This window comes from Salmo trutta, chromosome 15 (genome assembly GCF_901001165.1).
Source record: "Salmo trutta chromosome 15, fSalTru1.1, whole genome shotgun sequence".
Taxonomy (NCBI): domain Eukaryota; kingdom Metazoa; phylum Chordata; class Actinopteri; order Salmoniformes; family Salmonidae; genus Salmo; species Salmo trutta.
The window spans coordinates 6,132,211-6,149,353 of record NC_042971.1 but is presented as its reverse complement, the minus strand read 5'-3'; the positions used below and the strand labels follow the sequence as shown (position 1 = coordinate 6,149,353).

Genomic DNA, 17,143 nt, shown 5'->3' with positions numbered 1-17,143 from the left:
TTTCTCTCCTGTTCTATTAGACCCACCACTATGTCATTTCTCTCCTGTTCTATTAGACCCACCACTATGTCATTTCTCTCCTGTTCTATTAGACCCACCACTATGTCATTTCTCTCCTGTTCTATTAGACCCACCACTATGTCATTTCTCTCCTGTTCTATTAGACCCACCACTATGTCATTTCTCTCCTGTTCTATTAAACCACCACCAATGTCATTTCTCTCCTGTTCTATTAGACCCACCACTATGTCATTTCTCTCCTGTTCTATTAGACCCACCACTATGTCATTTCTCTCCTGTTCTATTAGACCCACCACTATGTCATTTCTCTCCTGTTCTATGAGACCCACCACTATGTCATTTCTCTCCTGTTCTATTAGACCCACCACTATGTCATTTCTCTCCTGTTCTATTAGACCCACCACTATGTCATTTCTCTCCTGTTCTATTAGACCCACCACTATGTCATTTCTCTCCTGTTCTATTAGACCCACCACTATGTCATTTCTCTCCTGTTCTATTAGACCCACCACTATGTCATTCTCTCCTGTTCTATTAGACCCACCACTATGTCATTTCTCTCCTGTTCTATTAGACCCACCACTATGTCATGTCTCTCCTGTTCTATTAGACCCACCACTATGTCATTTCTCTCCTGTTCTATTAGACCCACCACTATGTCATTTCTCTCCTGTTCTATTAGACCCACCACTATGTCATTTCTCTCCTGTTCTACTGGACCCACCACTATGTCATTTCTCTCCTGTTCTATTAGACCCACCACTATGTCATTTCTCTCCTGTTCTATTAGACCCACCACTATGTCATTTCTCTCCTGTTCTATTAGACCCACCACTATGTCATTTCTCTGCTGTTCTATTAGAGACACCACTATGTCATTTCTCTCCTGTTCTACTGGACCCATCACTATGTCATTTCTCTCCTGTTCTATAGGACCCACCACTATGTCATTTCTCTCCTGTTCTATTAGACCCACCACTATGTCATGTCTCTCCTGTTCTATTAGACCCACCACTATGTCATTTCTCTCCTGTTCTATTAGACCCACCACTATGTCATTTCTCTCCTGTTCTATTAAACCCACCACTATGTCATTTCTCTCCTGTTCTATTAGACCCACCACTATGTCATTTCTCTCCTGTTCTATTAGACCCACCACTATGTCATTTCTCTCCTGTTCTATTAGACCCACCACTATGTCATTTCTCTCCTGTTCTATTAGACCCACCACTGTGTCATTTCTCTCCTGTTCTATTAGACCCACCACTATGTCATTTCTCTCCTGTTCTATTAGACCCACCACTATGTCATTTCTCTGCTGTTCAATTAGAGACACCACTATGTCATTTCTCTCCTGTTCTACTGGACCCACCACTATGTCATTTCTCTCCTGTTCTATAGGACCCACCACTATGTCATTTCTCTCCTGTTCTATTAGACCCATCACTATGTCATTTCTCTCCTGTTCTATTGGACCCACCACTATGTCATTTCCCTCCTGTTCTATTAGACCCACCACTATGTCATTTCTCTCCTGTTCTATTAGACCCACCACTATGTCATTTCTCTCCTGTTCTATAGGACCCACCACTATGTCATTTCTCTCCTGTTCTATTGGACCCACCACTATGTCATTTCTCTCCTGTTCTATTGGACCCACCACTATGTCATTTCTCTCCTGTTCTATTAGACCCACCACTATGCCATTTCTCTCCTGTTCTATTAGACCCACCACTATGTCATTTCTCTCCTGTTCTATTAGACCCACCACTATGCCATTTCTCTCCTGTTCTATTAGACCCACCACTATGTCATTTCTCTCCTGTTCTATTAGACCCACCACTATGTCATTTCTCTCCTGTTCTATTAGACCCACCACTATGTCATTTCTCTCCTGTTCTATTGGACCCACCACTATGTCATTTCTCTCCTGTTCTATTAGACCCACCACTATGTCACTTCTCTCCTGTTCTATTGGACCCACCACTATGTCATTTCTCTCCTGTTCTATTAGACCCACCACTATGTCATTTCTCTCCTGTTCTATTAGACCCACCACTATGTCATTTCTCTCCTGTTCTATTAGACCCACCACTATGTCATTTCTCTCCTGTTCTATTAGACCCACCACTATGTCATTTCTCTCCTGTTCTATTAGACCCACCACTATGTCATTTCTCTCCTGTTCTATTAACCCACCACTATGTCATTTCTCTCCTGTTCTATTAGACCCACCACTATGTCATTTCTCTCCTGTTCTATTATTAGACCCACCACTATGTCATTTCTCTCCTGTTCTATGAGACCCACCACTATGTCATTTCTCTCCTGTTCTATTAGACCCACCACTATGTCATTTCTCTCCTGTTCTATTAGACCCACCACTATGTCATTTCTCTCCTGTTCTATTGGACCCACCACTATGTCATTTCTCTCCTGTTCTATTAGACCCACCACTATGTCATTTCTCTCCTGTTCTATTAAACCCACCACTAAGTCATTTCTCTCCTGTTCTATTAGACCCACCACTATGTCATTTCTCTCCTGTTCTATTAGACCCACCACTATGTCATTTCTCTCCTGTTCTATTAGACCCACCACTATGTCATTTCTCTCCTGTTCTATTAGACCCACCACTATGTCATTTCTCTCCTGTTCTATTAGACCCACCACTATGTCATTTCTCTCCTGTTCTATTAGACCCACCACTATGTCATTTCTCTCCTGTTCTATTAGACCCACCACTATGTCATTTCTCTCCTGTTCTATTAGACCCACCACTATGTCATTTCTCTCCTGTTCTATTAGACCCACCACTATGTCATTTCTCTCCTGTTCTATTAGACCCACCACTATGTCATGTCTCTCCTGTTCTATTAGACCCACCACTATGTCATTTCTCTCCTGTTCTATTAGACCCACCACTATGTCATTTCTCTCCTGTTCTATTAGACCCACCACTATGTCATTTCTCTCCTGTTCTACTGGACCCACCACTATGTCATTTCTCTCCTGTTCTATTAGACCCACCACTATGTCATTTCTCTCCTGTTCTATTAGACCCACCACTATGTCATTTCTCTCCTGTTCTATTAGACCCACCACTATGTCATTTCTCTCCTGTTCTATTAGACCCACCACTATGTCATTTCTCTCCTGTTCTATTGGACCCACCACTATGTCATTTCTCTCCTGTTCTACTGGACCCACCACTATGTCATTTCTCTCCTGTTCTATAGGACCCACCACTATGTCATTTCTCTCCTGTTCTATTAGACCCACCACTATGTCATTTCTCTCCTGTTCTATTGGACCCACCACTATGTCATTTCTCTCCTGTTCTATAGGACCCACCACTATGTCATTTCTCTCCTGTTCTATTGGACCCACCACTATGTCATTTCTCTCCTGTTCTACTGGACCCACCACTATGTCATTTCTCTCCTGTTCTATAGGACCCACCACTATGTCATTTCTCTCCTGTTCTATTGGACCCACCACTATGTCATTTCTCTCCTGTTCTATTGGACCCACCACTATGTCATTTCTCTCCTGTTCTATTAGACCCACCACTATGTCATTTCTCTCCTGTTCTATTGGACCCACCACTATGTCATTTCTCTCCTGTTCTATTGGACCCACCACTATGTCATTTCTCTCCTGTTCTATTAGACCCACCACTATGTCATTTCTCTCCTGTTCTATTGGACCCACCACTATGTCATTTCTCTCCTGTTCTATTAGACCCACCACTATGTCATTTCTCTCCTGTTCTATTAGACCCACCACTATGTCATTTCTCTCCTGTTCTATAGGACCCACCACTATGTCATTTCTCTCCTGTTCTATTAGACCCACCACTATGTCATTTCTCTCCTGTTCTATTAGACCCACCACTATGTCATTTCTCTCCTGTTCTATTAGACCCACCACTATGTCATTTCTCTCCTGTTCTATTGGACCCACCACTATGTCATTTCTCTGCTGTTCTATTAGACCCACCACTATGTCATTTCTCTCCTGTTCTATTAGACCCACCACTATGTCATTTCTCTCCTGTTCTATTAGACCCACCACTATGTCATTTCTCTCCTGTTCTATTAGACCCACCACTATGTCATTTCTCTCCTGTTCTATTAGACCCACCACTATGTCATTTCTCTCCTGTTCTATTAGACCCACCACTATGTCATTTCTCTCCTGTTCTATTAGACCCACCACTATGTCATTTCTCTCCTGTTCTATTAGACCCACCACTATGTCATTTCTCTCCTGTTCTATTAGACCCACCACTATGTCATTTCTCTCCTGTTCTATTAGACCCACCACTATGTCATTTCTCTCCTGTTCTATTAGACCCACCACTATGTCATTTCTCTCCTGTTCCATTTGACCCACCACTATGTCATTTCTCTCCTGTTCTATTAGACCCACCACTATGTCATTTCTCTCCTGTTCTATTAGACCCACCACTATGTCATTTCTCTCCTGTTCTATTAGACCCACCACTATGTCATTTCTCTCCTGTTCTATTAGACCCATCACTATGTCATGTCTCTCCTGTTCTATTAGACCCACCACTATGTCATTTCTCTCCTGTTCTATTAGACCCACCACTATGTCATTTCTCTCCTGTTCTATTAGACCCACCACTATGTCATTTCTCTCCTGTTCTATTAGACCCACCACTATGTCATTTCTCTCCTGTTCTATTGGACCCACCACTATGTCATTTCTCTCCTGTTCTATTAGACCCACCACTATGTCATTTCTCTCCTGTTCTATTAGACCCACCACTATGTCATTTCTCTCCTGTTCTATTGGACCCACCACTATGTCATTTCTCTCCTGTTCTATTAGACCCACCACTATGTAATTTCTCTCCTGTTCTATTAGACCCACCACTATGTCATTTCTCTCCTGTTCTATTAGACCCACCACTATGTCATTTCTCTCCTGTTCTATAGGACCCACCACTATGTCATTTCTCTCCTGTTCTATTGGACCCACCACTATGTCATGTCTCTCCTGTTCTATTAGACCCACCACTATGTCATTTCTCTCCTGTTCTATTAGACCCACCACTTTCACATCTGACTCCTGATGATCATCCTCCTCCTTCACATCTGACTCCTGATGATCATCCTCCTCCTTCACATCCGACTCCTGATGATCAACCTCCTCCTTCACTCTGTCAGATATGAACCTCTACCAGGTGGACTGTATAGAACGGTGTGTTCATCTCTGTCAGATATGAACCTCTACCAGGTGGACTGTTTAGAATGGTGAGTTCTAGTAAAACACTATAGGATTTGTCTCCAGATCACTATGCATATTCATGCTAGTAGCTTAGCATCTCTCTCCATTGAATACAGGAGGTTGACGTCAACAACCCTCATAGAATATAAATAATAGATTACAATAATAAAATGTATCCACCAAGCCAAAGACAGGGTAGGCGGGAGATAGACAACCCACAGTGCAGCTTTGTGGACAACGACTCCCCTTGTCAGGACGGAGAGACATCTTGTCAGTATATCCATAATCTTTGGTGTAGCCAACCCAACTCTCACATGGCTCTATTGGGGGTCACGGTGTGTAGTAAAACATCACTACATTAAAATCACCACATGCCGTGGCCCCCCAGTCTGCGGTCAGCAGATAGACCCTTCTCAAATATATATGTTAAGTCACTTTTTGGAAACGGAACGGAGAAAACAAGGGGTAGCTTGTTCTCTACGTCGTCTGATTCTAGACATATCAGTCATCATCCCAGGACCCTCCGTTGAAGAGGTATTGACAAGCCAACTCCGAATATCCAAAGTTAAAAACTTATTGAAGGCGGTACTTACTGGTGTTACTCAGATCTCCTGTCTCCTCCTCTTCATCTTTCAATGTGACAGTAATCTCTCCTTCCTTCTTCACTCCAAAAACGGCATCCACCTCTTTCTCATCCTCCTCCTCTTTCACTCTGAACGCGTCTTCCTCCTCTTTCACTGAAACAGCCTCACCCTCTACTTCTTGTTTTACTGTAACATCCTCCTCTTCCTTCTCCTCTTTCACGACAATGTTCAGTCCCAGAGCTTCTTTCTCCGTCCAGCAGACCTCCTCTTCTTTAACAGGAGGGGAGTAGTTTAGGGAGCTCATGTTCGGGGATGTTAGCTAGCTAGCTATCATTAGCGACTAGGCTAATGCTAACTTAACCAGCCAGCTACTATAGCTGACTAATACAAAATAACGTAATATTAAATTAAATAGGTTAACAAGTAGATACGACAGAAGTGTGTCTGAAACACAGTAGCTAATATAGACCGAAAGCGTCTAAATAGCTTGAATCTTTCGGCTATGTTGGCTAGCAAGCTACCGAGGTGGTTGACGAGCTGTTTATGAAGAACCGTCCACTAGATTATACGTCACGCTGCAGCATCGCCTGAAAGACGCACATCGCCGTCTGCTGACTGGAGGGAAACGCAGTTGAGGATCACATTTTATTTTCAGACAAAGATTATTTTTAAATTAATTTAATGAAATATTACTATTATATTGAGATATACAAATACCTGAATGTGTTGATTGATTAGTGCGATTAAAAAATGTTTACTACAGCACATTTAAGGCAGTTTCATTAAGTCAAACAACATCTAAATAAGTAGCCAGCTACTGTAGGTCTATACTGCTGCTACATGGTGTAACAATACATCATGTAGATGTATATAATGAACAGACTAGGTCTATACTGCTCCTACATGGTGTAACAATACATCATGTAGATGTATATAATGAACAGACTAGGTCTATACTGCTCCTACATGGTGTAACAATACATCATGTAGATGTATATAATGGACAGACTAGGTCTATGCTGCTCCTACATGGTGTGACAATACATCATGTAGATGTATATAATGAACAGACTAGGTCTATACTGCTCCTACATGGTGTAACAATACATCATGTGGGGCTTTAAGGTAATGCTGTTGGTGTGACGTATAATGTAGTGGACGGAACTCTTCTTTCAACAACAGCAACAGTTATTCAGCCTCCTCGGTAGCTTGCTAGACAAAATAGCCGAACCAATAAAGCTCTTTAGACGCTTTAGTGTATATTAGCCTCTGTGTTTTAAACCCACTTCTGTCGTCTAGTTAGTTATCCGTTGTAATATCATATTTACGGTGTTGTTGTTATTATTCAGCTAGCGGGCTGGTTAAGTTATTAGCATAGCTAGCTAACATCCCCGACCATGAGCTCACTGAGCTACTCTCCTCCTGCTAAAGAAGAGGTCTCCTGGACGGAGGAAGAGGGTCTATGGCTGAACGTTGTCGTGAAAGAGGAGGAAGAAGAGGATGTCACAATACAAAAACAAGTAAAGGGTGAGGCAGTTACAGTGAAAGAAGAAGAGAAAGACGTTTCAGTTAAAGAAGAGGAAGACGCATTCAGAGTGAAAGAGGAAGAGGATGTTACTGTTAAAGAAGAGGAGGATGGGAAGATGACTGTTACATCGAGAAAGGAGGAGGAGGAAACTGGATATCTGGGCCCGGTTTCCCAAAGGCATGTTAAGGCATCAAATGGTTCTAACGATGAACGGACCCTGATTAACACTAGTAAGTACTGTCTTAAATACAGAGGCACAAACTCTGCAGTTGTTGAACTGATGTTTGGTGTTAAAGGGTAAATATGCAATAGCTACATCCATATTGTGACTTTTAAATTATTTATTTATAGCCATTGATTCTTGAAGAATATAACACATGCCTCATGAGCTTAGTTCAACTGTTGTACCCCATCAGAACCCCAAATAAGCTTTTTTTTTACTCCAATGTTTAGAAACAATGTAAACCAACACTGTATAGCCTCAACATAGTTAAAACTATAATGTTGATATCATGGATGGTCAGTGCTTGCATCCGTAGGTCTGTCTATGAATTTGAGAGTAGTTACATTTCTCCAGACCCATCATCATCTTATAACCAAACTAGTGGTGGAATGACAGCTTTGTTATTGTATGAACTGCAGATTGGTTGATAGATGTGTGGTTATTTTATAGGGGTAACCTAGGATTTAAATAGCTAAAAATTGTCAGCCCTGAGTCTTGGTTTGGTAATCAGCTGAGGAATGGGGTCTGGAGAAATGTAACCACTCTTCATAGAGAAAGCTATTGTAGCAACCGTAACCCAACACCTAGCGACCTCTTCAAGAAGTTCAGACATCTTGGCGTAACAGTTATAAGGTGTTGGCTTGACAGTTGCTGGACCCAGGTTTGAGTTCAGCTCAGGGCTACCCCCTGAATTCACTACACTATGAATACAAAGACTGGCCATCCATGATGTCAAAATGATAGTTTTAACCAGATTTCAAGGCTATACAGTGCTTGTTAACAAACAGTGGCGTTATACAAGCTTATGTTTTGGTTTCTGGTGGGGTAATAAAGTTGAAACATTTGAGGCGTTTCTAAGTTATATTCTTCAAGAATCAATGGCTATATAGTAAATGGGTCTTTCTATAACTGCCAGTGTAGATTTCCTGTGGGGGTCAAATTGTTAGAGCTGTTGATAAGTCATTAGCTGTGTTAGAATACTCATACTAACCGTACTATTTGTGATGTTAACTGAGTATATAGTGTGCTTATTGGTCATAGTTTGATATAGTTAGTATGCCAAAAGTTCCCGGATGTCGTACTAAATTCGCCATAATATGACGTAAACACGCAGTACGTTAGGGCCCATAATGCAATTCTTCAGGAAATGGGCGTGGCTTCACATTGTTTTCAGATTGGTAGAAAATGGCGGAAAATATGCAGCCGAAGTCCAACGAGAGCCGATACAAATTCATTGTTTTAACTAATTATGACAAATGTTAAGAAAATGTTGAGCAATGTAATAAAGTTATGACTTTTCAAATAAGTTACTTTACACGTTATTTTGGCTGACAATTTGCTAGCATGTTATTACAGCAGTATGTACCGGTATGTTAACTAGCTAGCTGACGTTAGTTGGCTACTTATACATCAAACTTGCCAGTATATTAACTATATTCTATCTAACTACCCAACGTTTATTGACTTGATTATTCCCGTCCTTCTTAGCTTAGCTAAATGGTATAGTCGTTTTCTCAATGGACATTCGTGTGCTTTCATAAATTCACTCTTGACTATCTACTCTGATTTCAGAGCATCTCGTCTGAGTACCAGAGCGCAGAATAATGAATTTACTAGCACTCAACACCCGTTGAATATGTCCAGGTGTCAGTAAACGTAGGCAAAAAAAAACGTAATTTAAATGTTTTCCAGCAGCACAGTTACAGTCACCCTGGATAACATGAAAACTGCCTAACCAGCTCTGCTAGGGCGAGTAAAATGGTCAGTCTCATTTGTGTTTGGAAGTAGCTAGCAAGCTAAGGTCAGAACGGTCAAGTCAACCCAACTCCTCGGCCGGAGCGGCCAGTGGCTCCGAGAGCGAAACGGGCTGAATTTATAAACGGACAATCTGACAACGGTCTGAATTTATGAAGCACTCTTGTATTCAAGATTGAATTTAAAAACACACCCGAAGTCGTAAAATGTCTAACTAGTAATGTGTTATGCTAACTAGCTAGCAAGAGGTTGCATAGCAACAGCCTAAACTTCCGGTAGACAGGAGAAGAGTGCTCAACTGAAAGGAAACGGTTCAGTTACAGTTTACTACAATTAACTAATAGTATGTAGTATATACTCATTAAGTATGTAGCTACAGTATACTACAATTAACTAATAGTATGTAGTATGTACTCATTAAGTATGTAGTTACAGTATACTACAATTAACTAATAGTATGTAGTATATACTCATTAAGTATGTAGTTACAGTATACTACAATTAACTAATAGTTTGTAGTATATACTCATTAAGTATGTAGCTACAGTATACTACAATTAACTAATAGTATATACTCATTAAGTATGTAGTTACAGTATACTACAATTAACTAATAGTATGTAGTATGTACTCATTAAGTATGTAGTTACAGTATACTACAATTAACTAATAGTATGTAGTATATACTCATTAAGTATGTAGTTACAGTATACTACAATTAACTAATAGTTTGTAGTATATACTCATTAAATATGTAGTTACAGTATACTACAATTAACTAATAGTATATAGTATATACTCATTAAATATGTAATTACAGTTTACTACAATTAACTAATAGTATGTAGTATGTACTCATTAAGTATGTACTTACAGTATACTACAATTAACTAATAGTATGTAGTGTATACTCATTAAGTATGTAGTATACAGTATGTTAGTATGGGTATTCAAACACATATTCGCCTTTTTCCATTTATTTTCAATGCCATTACATTAAAGGCGAAACATACCTACATTCCATAACATTTACAAATTGTTTGAAACCTTTGTTTTAAACCCTTCTCAAAGTTGGTGCCTTGCCGGATTTATTATTATTATTTTTTAAATAAAACACTACTTGACTTTCCTTGTATTTATGGCAGTTTAGTTCCCTTAAGGGTCAGTCAACTTTGGTACAACATACTATGGGGAGTCACGACTTCGGTTGAAGGATCTAAAATCACACCTGAAATGGCCAATGAAATCCGTGCCTGACTGGAAGTCCCGCCTTCCATAGGTGATGAAAGTCAGGCTGGGATTCATTCCTTCCATTATTCCGCCCTTCACCTCGGTGTGAACAGGAACAATTCATGCTACTAAAACATACAATTGGAACATGAGACTGTCTTACGTTGCTCCAACTAAACTGACCCTTAGTGGTAGAGTGTGATCACCCCCTGGACTTTGTGTGGTTCTCATAGTTTCCTAATCACAATGGCCTGGTTATAGCAATGAGTAAGATGGCTAAAAATGAGACCTAGACAATGAAAGTTCAGACCGAGGTAAAGTTGGATTTATATTCACACATTCAGATATTCAACAGACATTGGCCAAAAGCCATTTAAAATGGTATAAATCAATAACTAATTCATTGATTGTCACAGAAACATCAAACTAGATGTATTATATACATGTCTAGCATACTTTTACAACCTTTTTTAAACATAAATTCCAGTTTTGATTTTATAGAAATATATAAATCTATAAAATGCCATTTAAAAGTGGTATAAATCAATAACTAATTCACCATTTGTCACAGAACAAATAATAATTAAAAGTTAATTTGTGAAATGTCTTTCCTTAATGCATTTGAGCCAATCAGTTGTGTTGTGACAAGGTAGGGTTTTCTCACTTTCTAGTAGGCTTATATTGAACATATGGCAAATAGGAGTGGCAATGTCGTCCTCTATTATCCTCAGTCATTTTCCATCCAAGTTGTCAGACCCCAGTGGCCTGAAAAAGAAAACCTCACACTCTAGGAGCTCAGATGCAATAATTTAATAACCTAATAACCAACGTTTCCACAGACAAGCTGTCTTCATCAGGGTATAATGACAAACACTGTGGGTAACTGGTTTATACAGACAAGCTGTCTTCATCACGGTATAATGACAAACACTGTGGGTCACTAGTTTATACAGACAAGCTGTCTTCATCAGGGTATAATGACAAACACTGCAGGTAACTGGTTTATACAGACAAGCTGTCTTCATCAGGGTATAATGACAAACACTGTGGGTCACTAGTTTATACAGACAAGCTGTCTTCATCAGGGTATAATGACAAACACTGTGGGTAACTAGTTTATACAGACAAGCTGTCTTCATCAGGGTATAATGACAAACACTGTGGGTCACTAGTTTATATTGTGTCAAAGGACACACACAGGTGTCTGTAATCATGTCTGAGTGTGGCCTGATATCATTGGTTAATTTACAGATATAAATAGAACATATGAAAACATAAATGGATAGCATACGATCATAGATACAATTTGGCTACCTAGACCTACAAACATTTACAATGAATAGCAATATTACAATAATGGATACATAGACCTCCAAACATTTACAATGAAAAGCAATATTACAATAATGGATACATAGACCTCCAAACATTTACAATGAATAGCAATATTACAATAATGGATACATAGACCTCCAAACATTTACAATGAATAGCAATATTACAATAATGGATACATAGACCTACAAACATTTACAATGAATAGCAATATTACAATAATGGATACATGGACCTACAAACATTTACAATGAATAGCAATATTACAATAATGGATACATAGACCTACAAACATTTACAATGAATAGCAATATTACAATAATGGATACATAGACCTACAAACATTTACAATGAATAGCAATATTACAATAATGGATACATAGACCTACAAACATTTACAATGAATAGCAATATTACAATAATGGATACATAGACCTACAAACATTTACAATGAATAGCAATATTACAATAATGGATACATAGACCTACAAACATTTACAATGAATAGCAATATTACAATAATGGATACATGGACCTACAAACATTTACAATGAATAGCAATATTACAATAATGGATACATAGACCTCCAAACATTTACAATGAATAGCAATATTACAATAATGGATACATAGACCTCCAAACATTTACAATGAATAGCAATATTACAATAATGGATACATAGACCTACAAACATTTACAATGAATAGCAATATTACAATAACGGATACATAGACCTACAAACATTTACAATGAATAGCAATATTACAATAATGGATACATAGACCTACAAACATTTACAATGAATAGCAATATTACAATAATGGATACATAGACCTACAAACATTTACAATGAATAGCAATATTACAATAATGGATACATAGACCGACAAACATTTACAATGAATAGCAATATTACAATAATGGATACATAGACCTACAAACATTTACAATGAATAGCAATATTACAATAATGGATACATGGACCTACAAACATTTACAATGAATAGCAATATTACAATAATGGATACATAGACCTACAAACATTTACAATGAATAGCAATATTACAATAATGGATACATAGACCTCCAAACATTTACAATGAATAGCAATATTACAATAATGGACACATAGACCTCCAAACATTTACAATGAATAGCAATATTACAGTAATGGATACATAGACCTCCAAACATCTACAATGAATAGCAATATTACAATAATGGATACATAGACCTCCAAACATTTACAATGAATAGCAATATTACAATAATGGATACATAGACCTCCAAACATTTACAATGAATAGCAATATTACAATAATGGATACATAGACCTCCAAACATTTACAATGAATAGCAATATTACAATAATGGATACATAGACCGCCAAACATTTACAATGAATAGCAATATTACAATAATGGATACGTTGAGACCGACAGGAGCAAAGGTCTTTAAATTAAAGATCCAGACAGCCTCTTGTTTTTAACAATAAATTGTCGAGGTCACCCCCTCTCCTAGGGAGGGTGACGTGTTCGATGCCGATATAATGTAGGGACGAAATCAAGGGGTTCGCTTCCAAAAAGATTTTACCACAAGGACAAATTAAAAGATAAATAACTGCCTTAGTGGTGCACCTGATAACACCTGTGATTGGGATCTGTTTCCCTGTTTGGGGGTGTTTGAAGGATCTACATTTGTAAGTGCCATTGCATTGAGCGCAGTGACCAAATTAATTAATGAATATGAAACTGCCTTAAATACAGATGTGAATGATAGTATGTTTTAAATTCTCACTTAAAATATGCACTGCTCTATTTGAACGTCTCAATATAATATTATTGTTTCATGAAAGGAATGAAAAATAAATTTGTGTGCAACAAAAAAAACAATCATAACTGCGTTTCCCTCCAGTCAGCAGACGGCGATGTGCGTCTTTCAGGCGATGCTGCAGCGTGACGTATAATCTAGTGGACGGTTCTTCATAAACAGCTCGTCAACCACCTCGGTAGCTTGCTAGCCAACATACTTATTTATATGTTGTTTGACTGAATGAAACTGTCTTAAATGTGCTGTAGTAAAAATCAATCAACACATGCAGGTCTTTGTATGTCTCAATATAAAAGTATTATTTAGTTAAATCCATTTAAAATAATCTTTGTCTGAAAATAAAATGTGATCCTCAACTGCGTTTCCCTCCAGTCAGCAGACGGCGATGTGCGTCTTTCAGGCGATGCTGCAGCGTGACGTATAATCTAGTGGACGGAACGGATCAACAACAACGAGTCAGCCTCCTTGGTAGCCAACAGCCGAAACATTTAGACTGTTTCTGTGCATATTTGCTTCTGTGTTTTAAATATACTTCTGACGTCTAGTTAATTGCCCCCGTTTAAATGTTATAGGTACATTGTTAGTCAACTAGCTGGCTTGATAAATTAGCCTAGCACTAAACTAGTCGCTCATGCTAACTAGCTAGCTAGCTAACATCCCCGAACATGAGCTCCCTAAACTACTCCCCTCCTGTTAAAGAAGAGGAGGTCTGCTGGACGGAGAAAGAAGCTCTGGGGCTGAACATTGTCGTGAAAGAGGAGAAGGAAGAGGAGAATGTCACAGTAAAACAAGAAGTAGAGGGTGAGGCTGTTACAGTGAAAGAAGAAGAGAAAGACGTTTCAGTGAAACAAGAGGAAGATGCGTTCAGAGTGAAAGAGGAGGATGTTACAGTAAAAGAAGAGGAGGAAGAGAAAGACGTTTCAGTGAAACAAGAGGCAGACGCGTTCAGAGTGAAAGAGGAGGATGTTACAGTAAAAGAAGAGGAGGAAGAGAAAGAGGAGGATGTAGTTTTTGGGGTGAAGGAGGAGAAAGAGGGAGAGATAACGGTCATATTGACAGAGGAGTCAGGAGATCTGATTACCATCAGTAAGTACTGTCTTAAAAACGGGCTCTAACTGTCCAAAGGTTTTGAACGAATTTGTTGTTTTAAAGCAGCATGCTACTGAAATTCTATACTTGAAAATGTTGTTCTGTACTATAGGAATTTATGTTATAATATAATGTTAAAGCTACATTTTAAAATGGGTGATTAAAGCCCTGAATGCTGATTGGCTGACAGCCGTGGTATATCAGGCCGTATACCACGGGTATGACAAAACATGTATTTTTACTGTTCTGATTACGTTGGTAACCAGTTTATAATTGCAATAAGCCACCTCGGGTTTGTGATATATGGCCAATATACCACGGCTAAGTTCTGTATCCGGGCACTCTGTGTTGAGTCGTGCGTAAAGAACAGTCTTTAACCATGCTATATTGGCCATATACCACACTTCCTTGGGTCTTATTGCTTAACCCTGACATGTGTATACCATCACAGTCCCCCCCACCACAAAATCACAACTTAATTGTCTCACAGAATGGCAAACATGTTATAAATGAAATTTTTTACGTGTGTTGTAGGCCTTGCGTAGAGTGTGTATACCCGCAAAAAGCAGATTTCTAAATAATGTTGGAGAAATACATAAAATAAGTGTCACGTCCTGACCATAGTAACTGGTTATTTTCTATGGTAGAGTAGGTCAGGGCGTGACAGGGGTGTTTTGTGTTTTTCTATGTTTTCTATTGCTATGTGTTAGTTCTAGGTTTTCTATTTCTATGTTGTTGTTTTTGGGTTGATCTCCAATTGGAGACAGCTGGTCCTCGTTGCCTCTGAATGGAGATCATATTTAAGTAGGGGTTTTTCTTCCTGGGTTTTTGTGGGCAGTTGCATTCTGTTTAGTCTCTGTACCTGACAGAACTGTAAGTTGATCATTTCCTTTTGTTATTTTGTCATTAGTGTTTTGAGTAAATAAATATAATAATGAACACTCAACACGCTGCGTTTTGGTCCCCTCTATACGACGCCCTTTACAATAAGAAGCATTATTGAAATGAAATGGACACGTGTTATGGGGAGACTGAACATATTAGCAAAAGGACAAGCGTTTTGGGGAGACTGAACATATTAGCAAAAGGACAAGCGTTTTGGGGAGATTGAACATATTAGCAAAAGGACAAGCGTTTTGGGGAGACTGAACATATTAGCAAAAGGACAAGTGTTTTGGGGAGACTGAACATAATAGCAAAAGGACAGTTTGTAAGTCTTCAAAATAACAATTTTGAAGGAAAGGTGTGGCTAAACAAAAATATATAATTTAGAGAAGATAGTAATGTCCATTATTACTTTAGAGATGAAGTGGGACACCAACAAAACGTTATTAACAATGGAGCAACTGCAGCCTTTAACACTGACTGGAATAGTAATATATGTTATTATAGAGCTCTGATCAGCCAATAAACATGTCATTATCTATTATTATAGATCTCTGCTCAGCCTATAAACATGACATTATCTATTATTGTAGAGCTCTGCTCAGCCTATAAACATGACATTATCTCTTATTATAGAGCTCTGATCAGCCTATAAACATGGCATTGTCTATTATTATAGAGCTCTGCTCAGCCTATAAACATGACATTATCTATTATTATAGATCTCTGCTCAGCCTATAAACATTATCTATTATTATAGAGCTCTGCTCAGCCTGTAAACATGACATTATCTATTATTATAGAGCTCTGCTCAGCCTAAAACATGACATTATCTATTATTATAGAGCTCTGCTCAGCCTATAAACATTATCTATTATTATAGAGCTCTGCTCAGCCTATAAACATGGCATTATCTATTATTGTAGAGCTCTGTTCAGCCTATAAACATGATCTATTATTGTAGAGCTCTGCTCAGCCTATAAACATGATCTATTATTATAGAGCTCTGCTCAGCCTATAAACATGACATTATCTATTATTATAGAGCTCTGATCAGCCTGTAAACATGACATTATCTATTATTATAGAGCTCTGCTCAGCCTATAAACATGACATTATCTATTATTATAGAGCTCTGATCAGCCTATAAACATGACATTATCTATTATTATACAGCTCTGATCAGCCTAAAATACGACATTATGTAGACTGGCAGGTAGGAGCGTTGGGCCAGTAACCGAAAGGTTGCTGGATCAAATCCCCGAGCTGAAAAGGTAAAAACGCTGTCATTCTGCCCCTGAGCAAGTCAGTTAACCCACTGTTCCCTGGCTGCCGATGACGTGGATGTCTATTAAGGCAGCCCCCCACACCTCTCTGATTCAGAGGGGTTGGGTTAAATACGG

At 38.7% G+C, this 17,143-nt stretch overlaps 1 protein-coding gene across 1 annotated transcript in view; it reads right to left on the bottom strand.

The window, feature by feature from the left end:
- Nucleotides 1–17,143, bottom strand: part of LOC115148380 (zinc finger protein 239) — a gene marked incomplete at its 5' end in the record, with an annotated part of 42,028 nt that overhangs the window by 9,485 nt on the left and 15,400 nt on the right. The window contains one exon of the mRNA XM_029690281.1: nucleotides 9,139–9,147. Coding sequence (XP_029546141.1) covers nucleotides 9,139–9,147 — 9 coding nt within the window. The remainder of the gene's footprint in view (nucleotides 1–9,138; nucleotides 9,148–17,143) is intronic.